The 27,301-nt window shown below is 35.2% G+C and overlaps 1 protein-coding gene across 3 annotated transcripts; it reads left to right on the top strand.

Moving 5' to 3' along the window:
* Positions 1–4,131: 4,131 nt before the first annotated feature.
* On the top strand, positions 4,132–26,730 carry ddhd1a (DDHD domain containing 1a). Of its 3 annotated transcripts, XM_051133832.1 has the most exons (15): positions 4,132–4,328; positions 4,795–5,438; positions 8,509–8,685; positions 11,594–11,689; positions 16,678–16,806; positions 17,829–17,976; positions 18,970–19,079; positions 19,394–19,500; positions 20,206–20,468; positions 20,587–20,662; positions 21,460–21,609; positions 21,702–21,766; positions 23,186–23,358; positions 23,707–23,880; positions 24,516–26,730. In XM_051133832.1, the coding sequence occupies exons 1-15, from the start codon at positions 4,279–4,281 to the stop codon at positions 24,692–24,694; spliced, it is 2,541 nt and encodes an 846-aa protein (XP_050989789.1). In that variant the 5' UTR covers positions 4,132–4,278; the 3' UTR covers positions 24,695–26,730. The 3 variants fall into 3 exon arrangements, with proteins under 3 accessions (XP_050989789.1, XP_050989787.1, XP_050989788.1); XM_051133830.1 differs by having other exon boundaries at positions 4,132–5,438; XM_051133831.1 differs by lacking the exon at positions 11,594–11,689 and having other exon boundaries at positions 4,132–5,438.
* The last annotated feature ends 571 nt before the right edge of the window (positions 26,731–27,301 follow it).

Raw genomic sequence — 27,301 nt, 5'->3', positions numbered from 1 at the left:
AATTTTCCAAAGCATGCACTGTATTATATAACAGCTTAGATGTCAGTGATGTGAACATCTGTAGTTCTCCATCCTGTTTACATTCTCGTTCATGGAGTAACGCTTTATGAGTGAAGTTTTCTCTCCTAAACCCTTGTTCACTTTTATTCAGTCAATAGTTTTCTATAATTTTGTGCAAGGAAATATACATAGAGTTAATCCTGTTATGTATCTGTAACTTTTTAAAAATGAATATGCCTGTGTGTATGCCTTATTTACATTTTGGCAAGATTCTCTTAAAATTATGAATTCTTCCAGTAATGTTAATTTAATGTTCTCAAAGCCTTAGCACAAGGCTTTTTTTTTTCAAAGCTCTTTAGTAGGACGTTCATGTAAGTTTTTCAAAATGCTCAAAGAACATTCAAAAGTAACGTTCCAATAAAGTTTGCAAAATGATAAAATGGAATGTTCCCTTAACGTTCGTATAACTAATGTCTTTAAATCATTTAAAAAATACATTTAGAAATAATACTTTCATAGCTTAGAAAAATGCTCTTAGAGCATATTTTGGTTAGCTGGGTTAACTACATTTACGAGAAAACAAACAAGAAACACCTGCAATATTACATATACGTAGGCCTACCATTTTTACAGTGTGGTAAGCATGTAAGAAAGTAACGAAAGACATGTTGTCATCTGGATGTCTGGATCCTGAAGAGTTAAAGACATCTGCTGCTATCCGAAACTGCATGACGAGCTTGTAACGGTGAGGACGAGCGAGTGCGCACTAGAGGGGGGCCGACGGGCAGCGGCTCCGAGCCAAGTGTTCACAACAAAACGTTCTGGCTTTCCATGTGGACTCAATGATGCTGTCCAGAGCATGCTGCGTTCCTATGAAATATGAAATCCCCTGCTAGACCCCGAGCGCGGACAGACCACCTGCAAGCGCGGAATGTGGCGAGCAGCAGATCCGATGTCCCGGCGCACATAACATCACACGCATAAAACAGCACTTACGTAAACACGCTATGTGATCTCCTTGTATATTAAAGAGCTTTTATTTCCTACGGGGCAAATGCTCTTGACATGCACAAACACGCACATGTCATAAACAGGAAGATTCGACATGAATTTCACATATTCACAAACACTCCCTTCCTCCATTTAAAGACTTATTCCAGATGTGCCCTAAAACACCAGACATTTATTGTAAATCAATTAGTGTAACCTAATGCAGCTTTTGGGGATTAAAGTAAACAAAAGCAATGTGTTTAGCTTTATTATACTCATATATCAGCAGAAGCTGGCCCGCTTTTGTTGTTGTAATAATGGTGTATGTGTATAAACATCGCAGGCAGTCTGATAACAGCTGTACACTTGTGGACAGTTGAACTCGAGTCAGTCTCACAGACCATGTAAACAGTAGAAGCAGACACATCCATTTTGTTCTTTGCATGGAAACCGCAAGATCCGCAAGCCCTCCAGACTGTGGTCTGACTGAATACAAATCAGCAAAGGATATACAAGTTGAAACCCACAGGCGTAACTTTAGCTTCTATGGAAACATGGCTGAAAGAACAATGGCGTACAGGGGCCTGGTGGGGTTACACATGGCCAGGGCCCCTTGAGCCTGAGCTGTTCAAACGTGTTGCTGCTTTTGCAAAGTAGGTTTCATGACAGCTGCCTATTAGCGCCTAAGGCACGAAACAGTCGAGAGCAGGGGCCCGATGCTGGAGAAACACTTCCCCATTACTACTGAGACCCACAAATCTAAATTCAGGACCAAATATCCTCAAGGAGCAGGTTCAAACCTCGTCAGAGCAACTGAAAAACACACACACAAAACTAAAATAATTTTAACTGAGCAATGGTTTAAGGTCAAAAGCAAGACAACAGCGACCTCTTGTGGACAATTTTTGTATGATAGTAAATTAAATTTATTTTTATCATCTGGGGCCAATTATGTGATGGTATAAAGCACAGTATCCTCATGTTTCAAAATAGAGTGAAGTTTCGCAGCTAAACTCGCTAAATGCAGCTAAAGTAAATCAGAGCAGGTTGTCACTCCACAGAGAGAAGAGAGGGGCGGGGCGAGCAGAGCTCATTTGCATTTAAAGGAACAATCCCTCAGAATGGGATGATTTTTGCAGAGCTCATTTTGACAAGGTAAAAAGGGTGTTGTTTTACACTACCATTAAGAATTTGTAACGAAAGTATATTATAGACTTTTCATTAAGACCCTAAAGAATCATATCAACTTGTGGAAAATGGGCATCTGATGACCCCTTTAATTAAAGGGACACTTCAAACATTTCTCTAAATGATACAATAGTATTGATTGATGCAATATGACACTGGGGGTGTGGCTTCACCTCAAAGGAGGACTGTGTCATGGTGAAAGGTAGAAAACCCTTTGACAAAATTGTTTAATTATAAGGTTGCTTACTAAATGTGAACAAACATTATTCTGACAGTTCCTGTTTTATTCGATACATAGTTAACAGGGAATAAGATGCATAGAATTTTTGTAAAAAAAAAAAAACAAAAAAAAACGTTTGTTTGTTTTCTTGTAAGGTGTTTAATTATTGCTGGCCAGCTTTGGCTGAACGTGTTAGATAAAGTGGGCCAGTGGGATTCAGGTTAAGTGGGTCGACTTTTAATCCTCAGTAATTATACCTAAATTCATTAAATAAATTGACATTCACTTTATTTTATAGTTGACATGTATAATTCACTTTTTAGAAAACAGAAATGAGACTGCAGTCAGGAAATTTAAGTTAGAGACGGAAGAAAGGAAAGAGAGAATAGAAAGGAAGTTGAAGCATGAAGTTCAATCTGTGGATTGAAAATCTAGATGCAGAATATAATGCTTTAAAATATGGACACAATTAAAAATTGTTTAAAGTGTTTAGAGAGCATAAACAGAAAAACATTTTTACCATTTTAAATGTTTCTTCTATTAATTTTTAGCCTTTTAGTTATAGTCACATCTTTAATATATTGCAGAGTTCATTTTTTTAATCAATATTCTGATTTCTAAATATTCTGATATTAAGATTTCATCAAATGTAATGCCAAAGCAACATTTCACATTTTCACTTTCTGTTGTTTGGAATTTAACACATAAATTGAGATGTGGATTTACACTTGATTTATTTTACTCTCAACCTGTAGGTTATATATTTCTTGGGTTTGTTAAATATGTTTGTCTGATAATATGTGTTAACAAATCATGTGTTTTTAATTCAGGTGCAGAATAAATTTTGATAAATAAGGGATGGCCAAGGTGGCTGACTTTGAAAAGAAATTTGTCTGAAGCACATGACCTCAAAATGTTTATTAGTATATATCTTGCAAATAACACTTTATATGAACTGTATTCAAATGGAAATATTATAGCTGTACCTTAAAGTTAAAGTAATTAGGAAAAGAAAAGAAAAGAAAAGAAAAGAAAAGAAAAGAAAAGAAAAGAAAAGGTATCTAAATTACACATTTCACAAAAAGTGGAGTTCACCCTATACATTGTTTTTTGTGGATGCTTGATAAAATTCGCAAGAAGCGTTTTCTTGGATCAAAGTCAAAGAAAAAAAAAGAACCTACGACATCTCTACTGTTAAATAAATTACAGTGTTGATATTTAAGGATCTTGTCTAGCAACCCGAAAGTATAAAGTTCAAACACTATTACGTTAAAATAATAAATAAATAACAGTTAACTCACATATGTTGAAGAAATTAATTTAATTATTCACTAGCATTTTTTATGAGGTACTACAATTAACTAAATTATTTAGTGTCATTTTTTTATTTGTTTATTTTAATTATTTGTTGTTATTTATAGTATAGTATTCGTTGCTACATATTGTAATATAACATTATGATTACGACATATAACATATATTTACTGGAATATGTTATTATGTGAGATATTCTTTGTTTAAAAACTACAGTTCTTGTTATTTTATTACAAAATATGCTTGCATTATATTAGATTAGATTAGATTACATTTAACCAGATTCAAGCGTGTTTAGCCTCAAGCGCGTTCACAAATACGTGCGCGCTCTGGCTGGCCAAACAGCTTACCTGGTTGCCTAGTAGCAAGTGGGCGATGCGCTCATACGTGAGCGCATACGCACTACGTCTCCTGTGATGTAAGCTCGTACATCCCGCACTTGTCAGTGTTCCAGCAGGTCAGTGTATTTCCCAGCCGCCGTCGGATTGACTGGACAGACTTATGTTTCTATTTGTGACACGGGCTCATTTGTGGATAAACAGAGCGGAAGAGCGTGATTCGGTGAAATGTCGCTCTCCGGTTCGGTTGAGAGACAGCGGACGGCAGGTTTGCACGAGTACGTAAATCCGGTAGTGCAGATTCCAGTGCAGGAATCACTGCAGTCTGTCAGACCGGTTCTTCGTCTTTGCCCTTAACTTAGATATAAAGCAACCGAATCGCGTGGCAAAAAGTCTTTTAATGTGCGTTTAAAAGTGGTAAGTTGCTTTTGCGCTACTTTTTGTTGTGTTGTGACGTCATACTGTCAGGTATACACGTTCACGTCGGCCATTCCTGCTCACCTGACCAGCAATAACAGCTGAATAACATGACATGGTGTCATTGAGTTACTAAATTATAGCGGCAGTTTGAGTGTTAGGTACGTTTTGTTTTGATATGACGTCATGGTCCTTGTTGAATGACGTCACAGAGGTCACTCCCGGGCGGGACAGCGGCTGGCTTCACCAGCAACCAGTTATGAGCAGTCTTACTAAGAAGACACGCTTTATTAACAATCCTGGCAATAAACTGTCTTTTGGCAATAGAGTGTGGAACGATGCCTTCTTCAGCCTCTACGACGAGTCCGTTGGGAGAGGGATGTACGCAGTGCGGTCAGACATGGACAGACACCCTTCACCACGGGACAGAATGACGCTGAGACTCGGGAACCACAACAATCCAGCCTCGGACGTCCTTCCTAGGGGCCATCTGGACCCATGCACAACTCCTGTCACCAGCTACCTCCATACCAGCAATGCAGATGACTGCACAAACCCTGCCTCAGACTACCACGGTAAGGATCATCTGCTCGACTTTCGGAAAACGACCCGCTCCAGCGCTTCCAGACACCGATTTGAGGTGATCACAGAGCTGGGACCGGAGGAGGTCCGGTGGTTTTACAAAGAGGACAAAAAGACATGGAAGCCCTTCATGGGACACGACTCTCTCAGGATAGAAATCATGTATCGCAGATTCTGCGAGTTAAACCCAGAAAGGGCTTTAAACCGAGAGAGCCGTGGTGGAGAGGAGGTTCCTAAAGTTGACGGGCTTGATGGAGGTGAACCGTCGCTGGATACCAGCAGTGAGAGATTTGAGAGCGTTGACATCACATTAGAGGCGGTGTGTGTCAGAGGAGGACTCTATGAAGTGGATGTGAGGAATAAAGAGTGCTATCCGGTGTACTGGAATCGTAAGTATTGCTCCTTGATGAGTTTAAGTCACGTTTATTTTTTATATAGAACTTTATACAATACTGATTGTTTCATAGCAGCATGCTCGTAGTTTCCGTTTCAGCTGTAAAGCAGCTCTACAGAAGAAGAAGTGCAATTTATTTTATCAGTGCAGTTAAATCAATAATATTATTGATTTTTAATTGTCTTTTAAACCGATGTCCTGAATTTTAGTCCTGACTTGGCAAATTACCGAATAAAGCACCCCACAGTTTTTTTTATTTCTTTGAAGTAATTGGGTTAGAATCATCTGAGAGGATGCGGTCTGTAATCTTGTGCTTAAGTCTTATTGCGTTCATTGGCTTTACTGACAAAGATCAGTTTTAGTATGTTAAATTGTACTTGCACCCTGCTAGGCAATATGTTAGGTTCAGTCTCCACACCAGGAATGTTGTATCCAGTCTCTCTACCAGATCCTGTCAGGAGACCCGAGCTGTGAAATAGCAGAAAGCAAGAGATGAATTGATGATACAAATGATCATTGTTTCAGTGTGTTTCAGTGCTCAATCCCTACTTTGCCTGAACTTTGTCTGTCCAGCACAAACCCAACAAGTCATATTATACCAAAGCAAAAGCAATGTAAAAACTGCTTCACAACATCGCCCTGTTACATTAAAAACTTGGAGACATTCTCTTATCTCTTGTAAAGAGAGATATCTCTTCAAATCATGCAATCTGATTAAACAAAATAAAAAGCACTACAAAAGCAAGGAGAATGAATAAAGTAATAAGAAATATAAAATAAACAAACAAATAAATAATTGGTTAAATGATACATACATGAATCTATAATTTAACTGAATATTTAACAACAGTGACACAACTCCAGGGGACCACTACTTTCCATTTGTAAAATGCCATTTACATCATATATTTGATAGTTATGAATACATTATTGTATTTTAAGTGGTAGAAAACGTTTTTGACCTCAAAATAAAGCACGTTCCCACTGTACATCATTGTGGGGACAAGCAGTTTAAATTATAAAAAAAAAAAAAAAGAAAGAAAAAAACACAGCACAACTCTATGGTAGTTTTCCTGAAGCTGTGCACACCAGTTGCAATCCTTAGATCCTTCAAGTGTTCTTGAACACTTTCTAAACTTGCATGCACCATGCTCATCCTTCCAGGAAAAGTACCTGCCCTGTCCACTGAATTATTAACATTCTTTGGTGTCTGTGACACCTGCAGTTTTCACATGAGGTGTGAAGAAAGACCTTTTTTTTTTTAATTGGCAGTTCTCGAAATTGCAAACCATTTTTGTACAAATCTCCCATGTTTTAAGCCACTTTTATGACAGATAAATCAAATAATAATAATATATAATGATAAAAAAAATAATAATAATGCACATTTTTCTTTTTGAAGTGGGTCATTCTACAGAAATGTGTGTGTGTGTGTGTGTGTATATATATATATATATATATATATATATATATTTATTTATTTATTTATTATTTATTATTTTTTAAATTTTTTTTTTTTTTTTTTTTTTTTGCATTTATTTACCCCTAAGGAAAATAACACCAGTGACAGTTGTAATTAAAATACAAAATGTTTGTTTTTTGCAAAATGGCTGCTGCAAGGTATTAAACCATGTTGTGAGTCATGGTATACTCTAGGGCTGTAACGATAATAAGCGGCAAGTAATACACAGAGCCGTAAAGCACTGACAAGCTACGCCAAAATCACGATTCGATTTTGCACGCGATTTTGGCGTAGCTTGTCAGTGCTTTACGGCTCTGTGTATTACTTGCCGCTCCAGCTGAACGCACCTGATGGAGCTTTACTACTAATCAAAGTACCGGCTTCATTGACTAAACGCGCCTCACGTCATCGTGCGATTATCGTTACAGCCCTAGTATACTCACTAAATTAAGTAGTTTAATCCATTTGTATTCTAGTTTTTTACAATTTCCTAACAATAAAGCTGCTCACACCAACAACTAAAAGCTTTATATGAAATCATGAGATAAATGAGAAAACTTCCAATAATTGAGAAGAGACAGTGGACTTAACATGGGCCTTTTTTCATAGATCTTTAGGAAGTAGGAAGAAGGAAGTCAAGTGATTATCATCAGTGTGATTTATTTCAAAGTAAACCATTTTTGTTAAACAGTAACAACAGTGACACAAGTCCAGGGGACTACTACTTTCATTATATATTTTATAATATTTATTTATTTTTTTATGCCATTTATGTAATATATTTGATAGTTATGAATGCATTATTGTATTTTAAATGGTAGAAAAGCATGTTTTTGACCTCAAAATAAAGCACTTTTCCACTGTACATCACTGTGGGGACGAGCAGTTTTGTGGTGCTTGAAATTCAGAATAATTAATTAAAAAACAAATATTGCCACATTGATAGCTCAAGAAGGTGTAATTGTTCAGATAACATATTGTTTCATTTAAAAACATAGAAATTGCAACCCTGAAGTGTATTATTTCTGTGAAGACTACGGACAGAAAAATGGACATTTCCATAGGATGACCCAAATATGTTATCACATTACAGGGAAGTAATGTAGTTGACATTGTGGAATACAGTGACTTGCGCATGATGAAAATTGCTCTTTTTCACAAAAGATATTCAGTGCGTCATCTTAAAAGCAACATGATTAACTGTATTAGCATCTTGGGTGAATGTGATAGCACTATGGTGTGTTTAGCAGAAGAGTTCAGAGTGTAAAACTTTTAAAACCAGGTACACTGAGACAAATTTCGGAGTCAGAACATCTAGATGCCAGAACATCTCATAAATACTTACAAAGAAACAGCAATAAATACTGAAATAAACATGAAATTTTGAAGTAGATATCTTATTTTTATACAATCTTTGTTTTATTTTATTTATTGTTTTATTTATAATTTCAAAAAATATTTTTTACAGTGTGGATGCACTTTACCCATTGTTAATACGCGTTTCTTATTCATATTGTTAGGCTGAATGATTTAGGCTTTTCTTACTTCTGTTCAGTGTCCTGTACTGTTCTGTTAGCAATGTTTTGTGTACTCTGCCTTGTAGAACAGGATCGTATCCCTGTCATGAGAGGCCAGTGGTTCATTGACGGCACATGGATGCCTGTAGAGGAGGATGAGAGCGACCTCATTGAGAAAGAACACCTGGCGCGTTTCCGAGGACAACAGATACAGGACGCCTTTGAGTCTGACACGCTGGCCAAGACTGTGGACAGAAAAGATGGTGAGAGACTCTATAACTAGCACATCATTTGTTTGTTCTAGAGGTTCTGTGTAAAGAGAGAGCATTCCTCCTGTATGTGAGGCTGTAGGTCAGTTTAGAAGTATTAGGAAATGAATGACGAATCCATCAGCGAAAGGTTTTGCTCCTGGCAAGGTCACACCTGCCCTTATTGTCGCTACCTGCTGACAAATGATTGTTTGTGTATGTCAGTGTGCACTTAATGCATGCCTGAAATGTTCTTCATGACATTTTAAAACATCATGATAGCATTTGCATCAGAAACATTTTTTGTACTTTTTCAGTTATCATTTCTAACCATAAACACACACAAGCCTGTTTTCCACTTGCAGGATGCTGGTACAATAAAGCCAGCCCAATCTGGAACCACAGAAAATTTGCTTTACTGGAAAAACTGCTGGAAAATCTGCTTCACACTGCCCCTAAATCAAGCTAGTCTCATAAATTAATTATGCTAGAAAGTATAAAAATATACAGATAAAACTATAGTGTTCATGTACAGTGGCAGTTGTTTAACATAAAAATTCTATATGTAAAATAAAATTTTATTTACAAAAACCACATGTATTGAGCATTTAAAAAAGTCTGTCCATTGCAGCAGAAGCTGCAGAAAATGCTGAATCAGTTTATTTGAATGTTTTATAATGATGTCTATGACATCATCTATAGTGAAGCATGTAAGACATTAGGCATAAAATTCTGGGATGAGCATTGACAAAATGGCAGTACACTTTGAATTAACATTTTTGCAATTTAACTTTGAAAATGGAATGAGAGCAGTAATGGAGACTAAATGCAGAGTTAAGTTAAATATGCAACCCAGACGTTAATATCCATAATAGCAATTCTACACAATAGTTGAAAAATACTGAGGGATACTTGCATATTTAAGGCATTTTTGTTTTGTCGGATAAAAGAGTGTAGACAGTAAAATAGGGAGCAATGGAATTGGATCATGACTGGGTCTTTAGAGATTTTCAATAACACTAAAGTCTACTTGAGGATAAAGGAGAATTTGTACAAACTGTCTAGACTGCTGGAGACAGAAGGCCGTGCCATGACAGCTGAAGAGAGGATTTTGGTACTGAGGATGTCCTCAAATTACACTTTTGCAAAAAGCAAAAATCCGGTAATGTGCCAGTGAGCCAATGTGACTCTTCACACTGAGATGTTACAACAGGGCTAGGTAAATTTCTCCTCCTTTCTGTTAAATTACACTACATTTTCACTGTCTTGTAGAGCACTTAGAGTACTCTTGAGGTGCTGAATGTAGGTCATGCTAAATTACATCTACATGAATTCTGAATGATGATCTCCCACTGGGATCTAACCTTTAATTACAAGTAAAGGTTCATTAGATCAAATGTAACACTTCCTTGTGCGGAAAATCTTGTCTAATCTGCTCCAGTCAGTCCAAATCACTTCATCTGCACTTTTTTCTCCTACTAGGGTAGCAGATTCTGTTGAATAAGCTGATACTGAATCATTGACCATGGTGACCCACAGGGTTCTGTACTGGGACCTAAGTTAGTCTTAGTTTTAATTCGGCTGTACCTTCTTTTATTTTCAGCCCATTTTAACAACAATTTCAGGCTGAGCATACAGTCTGACATACATTTTGGTGTAGCTCAGTGTTCAAAAGAATCTAAGTGTTTACAATTACAATTTACAAAGCTTACTTATAATTGACTTTGCATATTAAACTTTTAAAGAATTATGCCAAACTTTTTTTATCATATGCTACAAATCTTGTGTTTGAGACATTATAGTTTAATGTTTTTACAAATGAAGACTTCAAATAAATGTTTTAAATGGTATGTTTCAAGGGTCTGCTGAAAACTGTTAGAGGGAAATGAGTGCGTGGGTTTATTGAAAAGCATGAGAAAAGTTCTGCATTGGTTCGTGTGTAAGAAATAAAAGGAGGGAAGGACAATAAATAATACAGCCTCACAGAGGAGTGATTGCTCTCAGTAAAATAGCATCTAAAATCTTTCACTGAATCATTTAGGAATAGATCCTATTACGTGCACAGCATTTTCTGGTTAAAGTCTATATTCCAGTTAAGTCTTTATACAAGGTTTACAAGCTCCGCAGCTGTTGGCATTTTTCTTGTGTGCAGGAGCTGTATAATATCAGCAATGTTTCTGCTGTTTTCTTATGGAAGTACTGGAGATGTTCTCCTCTCCATTTATTACACTGCATATTTAGCAGTTCTTTGCAGTAACTTGTTAAGTCTTATTTATATCACACAAGCACAATGAACTAAAAGTGTAGACTCAAACACTTCTTTAATGTAATATTGTTTAAATATAATTTTGGCAATGAACAATGCATACATAATTACAATATGACCAAATTTCTATTAATAAAGCAATATTCTTGTGCTTGTAAACATGGTCTGTGAATGACCAGTATCAAAACAACAGCTCCCCTAAACATTGAATTAATAAAAGACCAATTTTGTTATGATTTAAAATATTTAAAATATGAGTTTATTGTGATTTCCATGGCAGAGTGATTTTGTGTTTTCAATGTATCTTTACTATTACAACATTTATTGTTTAACATATCTGGAATAAGAAATGTGTCCTGGGTCATATCACATGCTTTCACTTTTTCCTTAAAAAGGAAATCCTTAAAAAAGAAATCCTTAAGCATGTAAGAAGCATGATTTTCATGTGTTACTAACACAGGTCTTGTTATCGCCTTAAGTGTGCTGCTGGAATAACACAATTTAATGGTATTACTTGGAATTTGGCATTGAATGTTATACCGTACAATGCAGTCTCGTAATGCTGTGGGTTTTTATTAAAACTTCGTTTTCGTGTTAGTGATACAGAGAAATGATAATGCCAATAACGTGACCACTTACTGTTTTTTGGTTTGTTAGTTCTTTCCCATTTCCCCCCATTCTACCTCCCCTTTCTATTCAAATGGAGCGGATATCAGACGAGTGCTAAAAGTCACAAGCGAAAGCGATGTCAAGGTACTACAACCCTCCATTTTTACTCCTTGTAGATAGTAATTTTCTTTTTCCGCCTTTGCTCATTAGAATCCCCGCAGCAGCTTTACACCCAGATTGACAGAAGTGTTAAAAGTGTTGTTCTTTTTGGCCCTCATGTTCCACTTTACCTTTTTTTTCCTGCTTATAAGAGACTGATGTATCCAAAATACCCAAAGCAGTGTTTTGGATGCATACAGTGTGGCTCATGTTAAAGTTTACTGTAATTACAGACCTGTTCTTTAAATTGTGCCTACTTGTACACTGAAATTTGGTGTAGGATTTACTTGGAAAGAATTTTCACTCAGAAATTTCTAGTAAATTTCACAAATAATTACAAAGAAACAGCGTTTAACACACAAAATTGCATGCAAAGCTGAAATAATACTTTCTTGCAAAGTGTCTTATTTACGACTTATATATTTTTGCATTGTATTGCTAACTGATTAAATCCAAGACCAGTAGTTCACAAAGTAGTCACAATGAAATCATTATCACAGTGTTTATTATAAATGATTTATCCATGCACATCATCATCATCTTTATTATTATTATTATTATTATTTAATTCATATTCCCTCATAATATTTAACCAAAATAGACATTTCAGCAGCAGTGATCTACAAAATAAAGCCTTTTTTTTTGAGAAGCCATTTTGCTCAGATACTCGTCACAATAGTAAAGAAAATATGATTTAAACTTTGTTTCATACATAATTTTTACCAGACACCACTATTAATTAACATAAGATAATAAAGACACTCTTTTACATAGACTGTTGTGTGTGTAACAGGATACAACCATACATTTTAATGCAATATAGTATTACTGGCTTAAATTGTAGTATTTGTTGTATATTCAGTTTCTCCTAATGATCTCATATACAGCCAAACCAGAATTTATTCAGACACCTTAAACATTTCTTACATTATCCCAGTTTATTTGCTATCGTTTAGAAAATGGTAATAAAATACGACAAGAACTCAAGAGTTAAACTTTGTCAGAAAAAATTCATCTTGCTAATGTCAGATAACTTTGATAGAGGGGTATGTAACTAAACATGATCAGATCAAAGTGTCAAATCAAATTTTTGCTCCCAAATTTGTATCAATTCTACTGCTAGTCCACTGTATGAAGAATTTTTGGCTATAATATGTCACAGTTTACTTTATTTTGCTATCCTCACTTACATAAATGAACTACAGTGTCCTGCACCCACTAGTAAAAAAAAAATAAAATAAAAATTTTGGTGTGACTGTATATGCTCAAAATTGTATAACAATGTATGCGTTGTTACATACGTACAGAAAAACTTGAAAATTACCTATATTCTACATTTTGCTAATCCTGCGTAAATTGATAACAAATATTACATATGTCCTTCTTATAACTTTTCCCTTGGGCTCATTTCTCTGGAAATGTTTTGTTCTCTTGAACAAATGCTGTTTTATCTGCAATAATTTTTTTTTTTTTTTTTCTTTTAGAAATGTAGTTTTTTTTGGCAGAGTCTAGAGAAAGGGATATCCTTTAAAAATACATGTGGAAAACCTAGTGCTGGTTGCCGGTCAGAAATCCTGACAGCCTGTCTTCTGACACAAGCCCTGTTAACCTTAGTTGGCCTCGTAATCCCTCCAGGTTAAGTTGGTCTTGCTGTAATGCTCCACTACTCCATTTGTGACGAACATGTAATGCAACATGTACTGTTTTAAGGTTGTTTATCTATCAAATATCATCTGTTCCACAGATTGATACGGCCCTCGATAGCCATATAAGAATAATCTGTCCTTTATTGGGACCCCTGAGTACCTTTAGTTTGGCTCCTGGCACTGTAAAGGGCTTATGTCATGTATGTAGGCCAGTAGAGTAGTGCTGCATGCTTCTATTGAGCTTTATCTGGGAAAAAGTAAGTTTCAAATCTTAAGTATGTTGATCCTTTTGCAATAGTGTCCTACAACCCCCACTGAGTAAACCAATTATGAAGGTTATTAGCTATTTTTAGCTGTTTTTTGCTTATTGCCCATTGTTTGCATTCATAAAACAGCCTATCTGTTAATCTATTAATATTTTGTGTTGAGTTAAAAAATCGATCTTTTGTCACCTTGTTATTGTACCTTATGAAACATAATCTTGAAGATCCCATTTAGAGATCAGATTGAAAGATGTCCTGAGTAGATTGTGTCCCTGGGAAATGAATGTGTGTGTATCAGGCAACTCGGCTAAGATTTTATCACCCTGTTGTCCTTTGAATGTCCTCACTTATGCAGATGGGACTGATAGAGGGACGGTCACTTGACACCAGACTGTAGAAATCACTTGTCAACCTGTCAATCATTGTTCTTATCCAGATCCATCACTGATCTGGACTTACTGTTAATGTTCAGTGTTTTGGTGTGATGCTCTAGGCCTGCAGTCCTTTTGTTTGCTTTGATCAGCCTTAGACGCCTGTGCAAAAGAGCAGCTCTGAGTAACAGACGAGTGCACTCCTATAGATTTCAGAGTCCACCCATTCTAATGAACACAGCTTAAAAATGAAGTTTAGTAAAAGGATGTACAGCTTCAATGTGGCATACTGTTAATTACCACAGAAAACAATCTCATTCCTCAGTGTGTAAATTGAAGAAAAATGTTTGCGGTATTAAACTTACAATAGAAGTTTATAAAGAAAAACATTGCAGTGTTAAAATAGACCCAGTTTAGAAAGTATAGCTACAAGAGGGTCATTCAATGACAAAAGAAAGGTGGCGGTATTTTAATTTTGCAGAGATTGGTAGGTCTGTTAGTAAAATCTGTTAAAAATGGTAAAAACAGTTCTTGTTTGCATTCCTGTAACCCAAGACATATTAAATATATCTTAATATCCTTTTAGAGCCTGATTTTTAACTTTTTTTTTTTCTTCATTTAAGGCCCAATATAATTCAATTCCAGAGATGTGGGGATCTCACTGTGACTTTGAGTAAATTGTTAAATTGTACACACAAAATCAAATGTGGGTTGCTTTGCATTAATCTAAACAATTGCACAAATATTATATTTGCAGTGTTTGCATAAATATCAGCTGTATGCAAGTGACCTACATTCGGTTTTTGACCATTGCAATGGGTAAAATTCAACCATGCTTGACCGTGAGTTACAGCCACATAATGCAAAGCTGTAGGGAAAGTGACCCACATTTGGTTTTGACCACTGGAAATGTGTAGAATTTAACAGTTTACTCAGAGAGCCACATTGAGGTCTCCATTTCCAGAACTGAATGCAGCAATAATTGCTAAAGTCAACAGATTTTACTAACAGACCTATCAGTCTCTGTCTAAAAATAAAATAATGCTAAAATAATGCTGTAAAAAGTTATTTATTTTTTTCCCCACTGTAATTTGACTCCAAGCAATGTAATTGTAATTGTAGGGCCCTATGATTTCCGCAATGCAGAAAATGCGGATGGAATGGTGGAATCCACTCCACACTAAAAACGGAATTTACTGAATAATGCGGAATGTCACGGAATTTGTCAAAGTTTAAATGAATTAATCAAAAGTAGTTCATTGCACTTAAATCAGACCGCAATATGGACTAGTATCTGTAAATATTACGCCGCAAAAATACTGTTTAAATGTGAATCCTGCATGTTCTGCGTGTCTCTGTTTTAATGAATGGAGCAGACGAGCGCTTTTGTTTACTACACACACTGAAGCGCGTGTGACGCTCACGGTGATTTCAGCATTTGACCGCTCCATTTTAGGAATACTAGCGTTATATCATATACACACAGAAATGTAAAGGTAGACACGGCAACCCGTCAAAATAAAAGTCTGGTTTAACTTGAACACTTTGTGCTAGAAATATATTACTACTATTACTACTACTACTAAAATGAAACAAACATGATTTTTTAGGGTATAATCACACAACATTTCTTCTATGTTTTAATTTTAATAGTAAATTCCCCTTTTTTGCCAAAAAAAGTTTGCTTAATTTTTAATAATTAAAAGGTAAATGAAATTAATGTTTTATGCCTTCATTTGGTAACCAGAACATTTTAAATACACTGAATTTCTGAGGGTAAAAAAAACTTTCATAAGGCTATTTTAAAAATACATTTGAATAAATTAAGTATGCATTCAAATAATTAGACATGCTAAAACACAGAATTTGATAACAATACAACATATGGTGAGAAAAAATAAAACATTTCATAGGGCCCTAAACATGTCATTTTTTTAAACCTTTATTAAATTGATGTGAAATTGTATAAGTTTCATGATTTTAATTAATTAGACATGCTCTTTGATTAATAAAATTTAGTTTAACCATTAAAAAGGAGTTGATACAAAATTAAAATGGAAAAAATGGAATCCAGATAAAAAATTTAAATGGAAAAAACAGAATTTGGAAAAAAATAAAACGGATTTCGTAGGGCCCTATAATTGTACCAAATAATTAGTGTAAGCCTTTTAACAAAAATGCAAGTGCACATTTACAGCCATTCAGAATGTTTTTACCCTTAAACTTTTAATGAAGTGAACTATCAAACACAGACTGAGAGAAGAAATTATTTTTTGTTGTAATCAACAAAATTTAAAAAAACTAAAAAAAAATATTTTATAACATTAAAATGTATATATACTGCGAGTTGGAAGTGATATTGATATTCTGTTTATGTGAAGTGGGACGCAGGGCTGCTCTTAACATCAGGTGGAGGTTTGCTGATTTGATTCATTTCTCTGTTCATGTCTCTCTGTTTGTGAGAGAGAATGACAGCTGGCTTTTCAGTGTGCGCTCTTTACGGGATATTTTACTGCTTAATCACTGTCATTCACTGATTAAAAACCAGACACATCTGTGCACTGAAAAGACACTATCTGCTTCCTGTAGTTGTGTGTCATTTAACTCTGTAACGTGAGCAGTGATGTGTTATTATATAGCCGTGTCTGTGAATGTAATGAATGTTGTCTGCTTTCCTAAATATCACCGTCCAGCCATTCACAGTCTGCAGTTGAGCCGCAGTCATGTGGACTGGTACAGCGTGGATGAGGTGTATCTGTATAGCGATGCCACCACGTCTAAGATCGCCCGCACTGTCACGCAGAAGCTGGGTTTTTCTAAAGGTGAGTGGACATCAATATTTCATCATTCATATATGACAGCAGTGTTGTTTTAGTATAATTGAGATACTATTGTAGTTTGTATTAATATTTAAAAAATATATAATTAAAAATTAATATTTTAAAATTTAGTTAATTTTGTTGCATATTTTTGTCTCTCATTTTCCAAAAAAAATATGTCTTTATAGGTTTTATTAGTTTTTATTTCATTTTGTTTTATTTTATATATTTTTTAAAAAAGTGGTTTCATTTTATTTTATTTTATGTTTTTTTTTTTTTTTTTTTTTTTTTTTTTTTAAACAGTGGTAACACATTTAGGGACCAACTAGTTGCTTATTAGCATGCATATTTCTAGCATATTGGCTGTTTATTGGTTCTTAACAACTACCTTACTAACTAATAATAGGCAGCGAATTAGTTTACTGAGGCAAAAATTGTAGTTAATGGTTAGTTAATAGTGTGAATTGGTGCCCAAACTAAAGTGTGACCAAAAAAAGTTTGTTTTAATTTTAATTTTTAAACTTAAAAAGTAAGTGACCGTTTTTATGGTTTTAGTTATTACTTTACAATAAGGTCCTATTAGTTAGCATTAGTAATGCATTGACTAACAGGGATGCACCAAAATGAAAATTCTGGGCCGAAACCGAAAATTCTGGATGCACTTGGCAGAAAACCTTTGTAATGCTTTGTAATAACTATTTATTATTTTATTAAGTAGTATAAAGTAAGGGAGCGTGAAACCTGCATGCAGAACACTGGTGGGCGCTGCGGGACGGCATATATTTTTTTTAGTCATTTTTTTCTTTCGGACCAAAAAACGAAAATACTGTTGAATTGAACATTAAATATCCTTAATATTATCCTTTTTAATTGTTTTTTTTAAATGGTTAATTCATATTAACTAATTAACTAATACATTTTTATGATGTTATAAAAACTAGTTGTTGATGGCTGCAGCAGCACTGTTTATGTGTGACTGTATGAATGAAGCAGCACAGCTCTCATATTGCATGTCGTGTGCTCAGCCTCCAGCAGTGGCACCAGACTGCACCGCGGCTTTGTGGAAGAGGCTTCGCTGGACGATAAGCCCCCTCAGACCACACACATAGTGTTTGTGGTCCATGGCATTGGACAGAAGATGGACAAGGATCGCATCATCAAAAACACTGGCATGTAAGTCCTCAATGAGATGCAGTGGTGAACAGCTGTAGTGTATAAAATCGCAAAGTAGTTAGATGAATATGTTCATGTAAACTTGTTCAGAGCTCCTGATTTCTCCATTTTCTAACAAAATGTGTTTTTTCATGTCTATGACTTAATATGGGTCAACATCTTGACATAATATATACTGTTTGGTGAATATTTTTTGTAAATATTTACAGCACCAACATTCACCTAAGAATCAATTAAAATTTCAGGATGCTTTAAAACTGGTTTTCAGCTACTGAAGAAGATGTAATTGGGTGCTTATGGTGTTAAGAAAATAACTTTTTTTATACACGTCACACATGTATTACAGTAAATGCATTAGCAGTTTGTTCTGATGCTATTAACACGGTTTAAAATGAAAACAAATACAAATAGAAAACAAATAGAATTTACATCACATTTTGCATTTTGAAAATATAAGCACTCCAAAGTACTTACAATTATTAAAATCCCCTAACAACCTTTGTTGTTTCCTACCTTCCTTCCTTAAAACAAATAAAAAAGAAGGAAATCTTTTTTATTAGCTTTTATTTTTTAATATATTTTAATATTCTTTGTTTTCATAATTATGTTTTTATTTTTATTTTTTAAATGTATTTTGTTTTGCTCTTTATTAATTATTAAAATACACACAAAAAGAACAAAAGAAAAAGTGCACAATAGATGTAAGAAATGCTTATTAGTCTAGTAGTTTTAGATTTTCAACCTCAACCTTTTCACTTCATTTCCAAGGCTACATTTCTAATTTTTATTTGTTTTAAGTGTAAGGTTTTCATCTAATAGTTCTACTGTATTTTATTTCAGCTTACATTTTAATTAACTAAACATTTTGCAATAGTTTTAGTTGCCGTTAACAATAACAATCTTTTTTAAATACTTTATTTTTAATTAAAGTGTGCACGTTTTGAAGAGTAATATGATTTTCTGTATGTTCCCGTGTTTGCTTCGTGTGTTCAGGCTGCGGGAAGCTGTGAGGAAGATGGAGGAGAAGCACTTTGCTGAGCAAACAGAGGAACATGTGGAGTTCCTGCCGGTCGAGTGGCGCTCTAAACTGGCTTTGGACGGCGGTAAGACAGACATTACAGCACGTATCTGTCTGCATTCACTCTCAGAACAGCTGCTGTTATCACACACTCTGTGCTGTTACCTTTTGTTCACCAGCACACACATGCTGTTTTAGAGCAGAAACATGGCGGGAGAATATAATACAGACCGTAAACTCGTTTACCTTCTTTCATCTATCTGTCAGCTGTGCAAACGAAACAGCTCAAACAATAACGTGCATTAACATTAATAACAAAATGATGATTGAAAAAATACATTAGCTGTTTAATCAGACTTTGTGTTCATATTTTGAGAGCGTTCTCCTATCTAAATGCAGACACAGTGGAGTCAATCACACCAGATAAAGTGAGAGGCCTGAGAGATTTACTCAACAGCAGCGCCATGGACATCATGTACTACACCAGCCCTCTCTACAGAGACGAGGTGACCGACATTCATGATGAATAGTTTCCCTGAAAATTAACATTTTGTCAGTATTTACTCACCTTCATGTCACTTCAAACTTGTATAGAAATTATTTTCCACACAATTAAAGCATATACAGTAGTACCCAGAAGCTGTCAAGGATTGTTAGGTGATTAATGGCATATAAGTAATTAATAATGATAGAATGTTAATTTTTGGGTGAATTAAACAAGCAAAAAAAAAAAATTTTTTTAAATTGTGTTTGTAAAAGAACACTCTTCTGGTCAAGGCTGTGTTCATTTTATGAAAATAAAGTCAGTAATATTGTGAAATATTATTACAATTTAAAATATGTGTTTTCTATGTGAATATCTGTTAAAATGTAATTTGTTGCTGTGATCAAAGCTGAATTTTCAGCATCATTACTCCAGTCTTTAGTGTCACATGATCTTTCAAAAATCATTCTAATATGCTGATTTGCTGCTCAACAAACATTTCTGATTATCAGTGTTGAAAACAGTTATGCTGCTTCATATTTTTGTGAAAATCATAATAAATTATATTTTTTTCAGGATTCTTTGATGAATAGAAAGTTGAAAAGAACAGCATTTATTTGAAATAATAGAAATCTTTTGAAGACTTTTGAACAGTACTATAAATCTTCCTCTACAGCTGGCAAATTAGGTATTTTGTTTACATGTGCTCTAATGTTCATTCTTCCAGATCACTAAAGGTTTGACGCAGGAGCTCAACCGCCTCTATTGTCTGTTCTGCTCACGAAACCCTGAATTTGAGAGCAGAGGCGGGAAGGTGTCCATCATCTCCCACTCGCTGGGCTGCGTGATCACCTTTGACATCATGACAGGGTGGGATCCTGTGCGCTTCTGTCTGCAAGAACATCATGATCAGCTGGAGGGTGAAGATTTACACTGGACCACTCATGAAGAGCGCCACCTGCTGGAGGAAGTGCAGCTAACCAGACAACGGTAAGCAAGTGTGTAGTAATGCCTGTGCATTGTGACAGTGAGTTTTGCGTAGACAAGCACATTCATTCTTCAGAAAAAATATAAATCTAGTTTTGTAATTAATCTGTGTCTGTGACAGGTTACGAGAACTGCAAGATCAACTTCAGGGCCTGAAGGCATCAAAAGCTGCACCCTTCCCTACATTAAAGTTTAAGGTGATGTAGTGACATTGAAGGAACAGTTCATGCAAAAATGAAAATTAAATGTCCTCACTCTCAGGTCATTTTAGATGTAGATGAGTTTGTTTCCTCATGTAAACAGATATTGGAGAAATTCCATCACTTGCTAAGTAATGGATCCTCTGCAGTGAATGGGCACCGTCAGAATGAGAGTCCAAGCAGCTGATAAAAACATCACAATAATCCACAAGTAATCCACACCACTCCAGTCCATCAGTTAACATCTTGTGAAGTGAGATGCATCAATCAGGCACTGTCTATAATGCCAAAAAAGAGCTCTAAACAAATGTGTGTATGGATTTTGATGTGAGAGACAACAGAAGATGGACTTTCACTGGAGGAAGTGTTATTATGGATTATGGACTCATATTTTAGCCAGAAGCAACTGAAAAGTTAAAAATGTCTGGATTCGTAATGATGGATGGATTCATAATGATGTTTCTTACAAAGCTTCTCAAGATGTTAACTGATGGACTGGAGTGGTGTGGATTACTTGTGGATTATTGTGATGTTTTTTGTTCAGCTGTTTGGACTCTCCTTCTGACGGCACCCATTCACTGCAGAGGATCCATTGGTGAGCAAGTGATGGGATGATACATTTATACAAATCTGATGAAGAAAAACACATCTACATCTTGGATGGCCCGAGGATGAGCACATTTTAAGCAAATTTTCATTTTTGGGTGAACTATTCTTTTGAATTTTGTGATCAACTCTCTTACAAATAACACATCTGTACTTTCATATAATAAAGCTCACTTACTGAATTGCAGGTGGAGAACTTCTTCTGCATGGGTTCTCCTCTGGCTGTGTTTCTGGCTTTGAGAGGCATTCGGCCCGGTAACACCGGTGAGCAGGACCACATCATGCCCAAATCCATCTGCCGACGCCTCTTCAACATCTTCCACCCAACAGATCCTGTGGTAAGACGATGTCGCTTGATTTCAGTCTGTCAACTTGCAGCGCAAGTGATTCCTTTAGCATGTGTTGTAATATACATTTCATTGTCTGACAGGCCTATCGACTGGAGCCTCTTGTTCTAAAGCACTATAGCAATATCACACCTGTCCAAATACACTGGTGAGTCTTAATATGTTATTGTTTTGGTATAGTTTATACAAATCAGGAACACTAATTGTCGTGCTTATGAAATGTTACATTTTATTTGCACAGTCAAAATGACCTTGTCTAATAGAACCATCATTTTTCAGTATCACCTTCTTTTCTTTCGCTATTTGTAGGTGCAGTTTTAATTTTATTTTAAGTGCTATTTTAAGTCCTATTTGAAGTGTTTAAAGCAGTGGTTCCTTTGTGACTTTTTTTGACTCAAAGGCTCTTTATTGTCCAATATTTGGGGCCGAAGCATACAGGAATGACATTTTCTTTAATTAGCCGAAACTGAGAGAATTCAAAATTAATTTATGATTCCAGAAGTTTCAAGAATTGTGTGTGCTGATGATCCTTCAGAAATCATTCTAATATGCTAATTTGCTGCTCAAGAAACATTTCTGATTATTGTCAATGTTAAAAACAGTTGTGCTGCTTAATATTTCTGTAGAAACCATGATACATTATCAAAGGTTTGGGGTAAGTACACGAATAAATAAAGTAATATTTTTATTCAGCAAGGATGCATTAAAGGATACATTGTTGTTTATTGAACTTTCTATTTATCAAAGTGTTGTGAAAAAAAATAGCACCGTTTCCACAAAAATATGAAGCAGCAAAAGCTGTTTAACACTGATAATAAGCAGGGGTGCACATAAATTAGCCTGGTACTCAAAAGAGTACCTGAAGAATTGGTTTGGTCCCAATTCTGTGTGACCCATTAAATATAACTCTAAAATAATAATAATAATAATAATAATAATAATAATAATAATAATAATAATAATGATAATAATAGTGATAATAATATCATTGGGCTTAATTAGTTTTTTAAAAATAAAATATTAAACAAAATAATAAAGTGTGGTAATACTATTATATTTTAAAATAAAAACAGAGTATTAAATAAGAATACAATTATTTTATAGCAAACTTAAAAATATAATGATAACACACACACACACACATATATATATATATATATATGTGTGTGTGTGTGCGTATATATGTATATGTGTATTTTTTTTTTTACATGAATTTTCATTATTTTCAAACCTTAAATTAGCAGATTTTGTCAGGTTGCTGGCAACTAAGTATACACGGTTCTGGGTTTAGCACTTCAGTGAATGAAATGTCACATTTTTGCATTGTGCAAAAAACAGCAGCGAATAGTCTAGAATTTTGCTTTCAGTTTGAATAGAAATCTTATACAGTATTACAGTTTGTTGATCAAAAATGGTAATTGTGCATTAACAGCTTTCAGCCATGTTGGTACGCAAATGTGCGTTCTGAAATTATAATGAGAATTACTGGTTTAAAGGTTACATTGGCCAGAATGTTAGGCTTCTTTGTTATGATTCTGAATTTGCGTTTCGATGAATTGTTTTGAAGGTGTAACACCGTCAACCCAACACCGTATGATGAGATCAGACCCACATATCTAAACGCGAGTAAGAACGCAGCATCCGACACAGAAAACGGCTCCAGTCCCAGCAGCTCACCGGTACTGGCCAGGAGGCACTACGGAGAGTCCATCACCAGCCTGGGCAAGGCCAGCATACTGGGTACAGCTGACTACATACTGAATTACTGAACTACTATGAAAACATACTGTAACTTTCAGAACTCATAATCACTTCTCCAGTCCGTTCTGACGTGCATATTTTCAGCAAGATCCCTGATCATATCAGTCTCATTTAAACAGTTTAAGTCACACAGTTATACTATATTACACTATATAGAAGTACTACACATAGAAGTCTTAAAACACAGCATTCATATACTAAATTATGTCAGATTATGAAGTGCAAAAACTGTGACTAACATTGTAAGTGTATCACAGAAAAAAAAGCTGACAATCAAAGTAATGGTCACATTGTTGTCTGCTAATCTGTAACCTCATGTTTGTGCAGGTGCTGCGAGTTTTAGCAAGGGAATCAGCGAGATGTTCTTCTCTCATTTCTCTCGATCACCCAGCCTGCCGTCGGCCGTGGATTCTGGGATAGGTGACAGTGAGGACAGCCAAAGTGCTTTTGCATTTTCAGCCATATCTCCATCCTCATCCTCCTCTTTATTCGAAGCAGCAGGTATGTACAATCAACACTTGTGTTCTCTTGATGCAGTGAAATGGAGTACAGTTACTGATCAAAAGTTTAGGGTCAGCAAGAACGTTTTAAAAAAAATAAATAATTTTATACAGCAAGAATACATTACATTGATCAAAAGTGACACTAAAGACATTTACAAACTTACAGAAGATTTCCATTTAAGATAAATGCTGTTGTTTTCTTTCTATTCATCTGTGAATCCTGAAAATATAAAATGTCTCAAAGTTTCCACAAAAATATTGGGCAGCACAACTGTTTTCAACATCAGAAATATTTTCATTTCATATTTTCATAGGATCATGTGACACTGAAGACTGGAGTAATGATGCTGAAAATTCAGCTGCGCATCACAGAAATAAATTACATTTTAACAGTTATTCACATAGAAAACAGCTGTTTTAAATTGTAATAATAATTCACAATATTACTGTTTTTACTGTATTTTTGATCAAACAAATGCAGCCTTGGTGAGCAGAAGAGACTTCATCCCAAAATACAAAAAAAAAGTGTAATTCTTTCAAGCTTTTGAACAGTAGTGTACTTGTTCCAAACCTGTTTGGCTTTCTTTCTTCCACTGAACTCAGAAATGTCTTTGGTTGTTTTGTATGTCACAGTTGAGATGGAGCATCGCATTGACTATGAGCTTCGGGAGGGTTTGGTGGAGAGCCGCTATTGGTCAGCGGTGACCTCACACACGGCCTACTGGACGTCCAATGACGTCGCCCTGTTCCTCCTGACCTTCATATACAAGCAACAGAGCACAGAGCAGACAGAAAATTCCAATTCCATGTAGCACAGACGGCACTTTCCTCAATAAAGACTGTTGTCATCCTGTCTGCTTTGGGTCTGTAGGACACTTCAAAGAACACTTGGTGCCTCTGAGTTTCCTAAGCCTTCCCAGACGGACAGAGGCTGGACTATGCAAAACCTGCAGCTCCCAACCTCATTATTAAGAAATCCTAATATTTTTTTATATAATAAATAGTTTAAATAGTGCACCTGATCCACAGGAGGTAAATCCAACAGACATGCAAGAGTTTGGACCATGTGGCTCTAGAGGTCATAGAGTTCTTTATTTATCCAGCAGCGCATAATTATGGAAGCTCGTTTCTGCCATAGAATAAAAAAAAAAAGGGAATTGTGACTTTTTATCTCAAAACTTTTTTCCTCACAAATGCGAGTTTACTGTATTCAGTACATCACAGTTGCAAGTTATACACTCATAGAAGTTTACATCTCACAATTCTGACTTTTTTTCTAAAAAAAAAAAAAACTTTTTCTTTTCTAAAAAACAACTTTTTTTGGCCATGAAATTAAAAATAAATAAATAAATAAAATAAAAAGGTAACTATTATCTCATTATCTCACAATTCAGACTTTCCCTGTAACAATTCCAAGTTTGTATCTAATAATTATGAAGTTTCTTTTTAGAACTGTGAGCTATTTTTCCCTAAATTGAAAAAAAAAAAAAGTCTGAATTGTGAAATGTTAATTCAGAACTGCAATGAGGAAGTAAGAACTGTGAACTGTGATATAAAATGTACCTTAATTTTTATTCTGTAGTGGAAACAAGCTTTCATACATAATAAACCCTTAACAATGGGTGGCACTTATTTAAATGTGTATATGAGATTTTTTTTTTAGATAGTTTTGTTTTGACTTGAGGGAACAATGTCTATTTAATGCAATAAGAAGCACAATTAAATGTGTATTGTTAACAAAATTGTATTTTTATGCAGAAGGGTACTTGAGGTTCCTTTATTATGCCCTCACAACTACAATGTGATGTGGTTTGACCTTATTTATTTATTTTACTGATGCAGCGCACATGGTTATGAATGGATGAGCAGATAATTCAACATGCTGATGTCACAGTCAGTAGCCAAATCCTTCACAGAGATCGTAAGCAAGTTGTGTTGATTGTGAAGAATCTTATGAAACCTGCCCAGAACATGTCAAAGTCACAATTCATCACCTAAAATGTTGTTGTTTTTTTTGTTTTTTTTACAGAATTGTCATGTTTGCTTGTTCTTTAATCCATCCAGACACATAAAGTGCTTACTTTTCATGAAAATGATCTCACAGTGCAGTGAACAAACAAACAAAGCAAGTGAGTTGTTAATTAGAATTTGGATCTTAAGTGGCTTGTCTAGATAAAAAATTTTTTTTTTTCTTTGACCAACTTTTTTGTTTGTTTGTTTCTTTTATTTACCTGGACATGTTCTTGATGGGTTTTTGCAAGATTCACCATTCACTTCACTACAGTTTTAGCATTTATATGTGCCACAAATAACAACACTATTAGACAGCTGGAAAACACAATATTTAGGCTAGATTACAGATGACGTATGCGGGTTGTAGGATGTGACGGGCTCAAGACTGTTCACGTCATGTAGTTTGTTCCTGTTCCTTCAGTCACTGTTTGATGACATGAAAGGCTGTTGATGTTTTTTTTTTTTTTTTTCTTTTTTTTTTTTGTTGTTTTATATGTCCTTGTAGGTCACGTCTTTATTGAAATGTGTCAATACTACTGATACTGATGTTTTACTCATCTGTTTACCTTCTACACTTGAAGAGCAGAAGTAAGAAATTAATTGGTTGTCTGATTAGATTCATTTAGACTGGCAGTCTGATTTCTCACGGGTGACGTTATCTGTATTTATTTATTTATTTTATTCATGTAGACCTGTTTTCTTATTTGCGTGTGAGTGTGTATGCCACAGGCTCGTCAGTAAGGCTATATTAACAGCAGAAATGTGTTCCTGTCCACTCATGTTACATTGGATCTCAGATGTACTGTTTAATTAATTAAACTGCCTATAACAGTGATTCTCTTTTATCGAGTCACCCAAGTGTGTTGGTCTATTATAAGTTTGCACAGTACTGGAGATGATCAGACAGAACCTTCCTCAAAAAGACTTAAAGGGGTCATCGGATGCAAAGTTCTCTTTTACATGTTGTTTGAACACTAATGTGTGTTGGCAGTGTATGTACAAATCTACCCTATAATGATAAAAATAATTAATCTGTAAAAATAATATCCCCTTTTTCAAATCGAGCCATTCTCAGAGGCCGCTCCCACGATAGTTGATTGACATGAGCGTCTTACCTCAGATCATCTGTAACAGTCCGACCTCCACTGTTTGGATGCCGGAGCAGGGATGTAAGTTAGACAAGAATATCTCTGACTGAGCGATTGAGGTGTTGTGTTGCTGGATGTAATAATGAACATAGTGGTCATCATTTACTCCCAACATCTGAGATGCAGTGGATTACGTTTGTTTGTGAAGGGAATGCGCCTCCCGATCTACATATATCTGTCTATGTTCGCGCAAGTAATTCGTGACCCAGCTTCACTTACAGCAGAGGTGAGTATAAAGGGTTTTTTTCATAAATCTCT

Source organism: Labeo rohita, chromosome 17 (assembly GCF_022985175.1).
Source record: "Labeo rohita strain BAU-BD-2019 chromosome 17, IGBB_LRoh.1.0, whole genome shotgun sequence".
NCBI classification, from domain to species: Eukaryota; Metazoa; Chordata; class Actinopteri; order Cypriniformes; family Cyprinidae; genus Labeo; species Labeo rohita.
The sequence above is the reverse complement of the archived record's forward strand: the minus strand, read 5'-3'. Positions and strand labels throughout refer to the sequence as shown.

Coding starts and splice junctions, on each gene's coding strand:
- ddhd1a (XM_051133830.1), top strand. CDS start 4,646: ATGACGTCATGGTCCTTGTTGAATGACGTCACAGAGGTCACTCCCGGG. Junction 16,807..17,828: donor GAAGCTGGGTTTTTCTAAAG/GTGAGTGGACAT, acceptor TCGTGTGCTCAG/CCTCCAGCAGTGGCACCAGA. Junction 21,767..23,185: donor ACACCTGTCCAAATACACTG/GTGAGTCTTAAT, acceptor ATTGTTTTGAAG/GTGTAACACCGTCAACCCAA.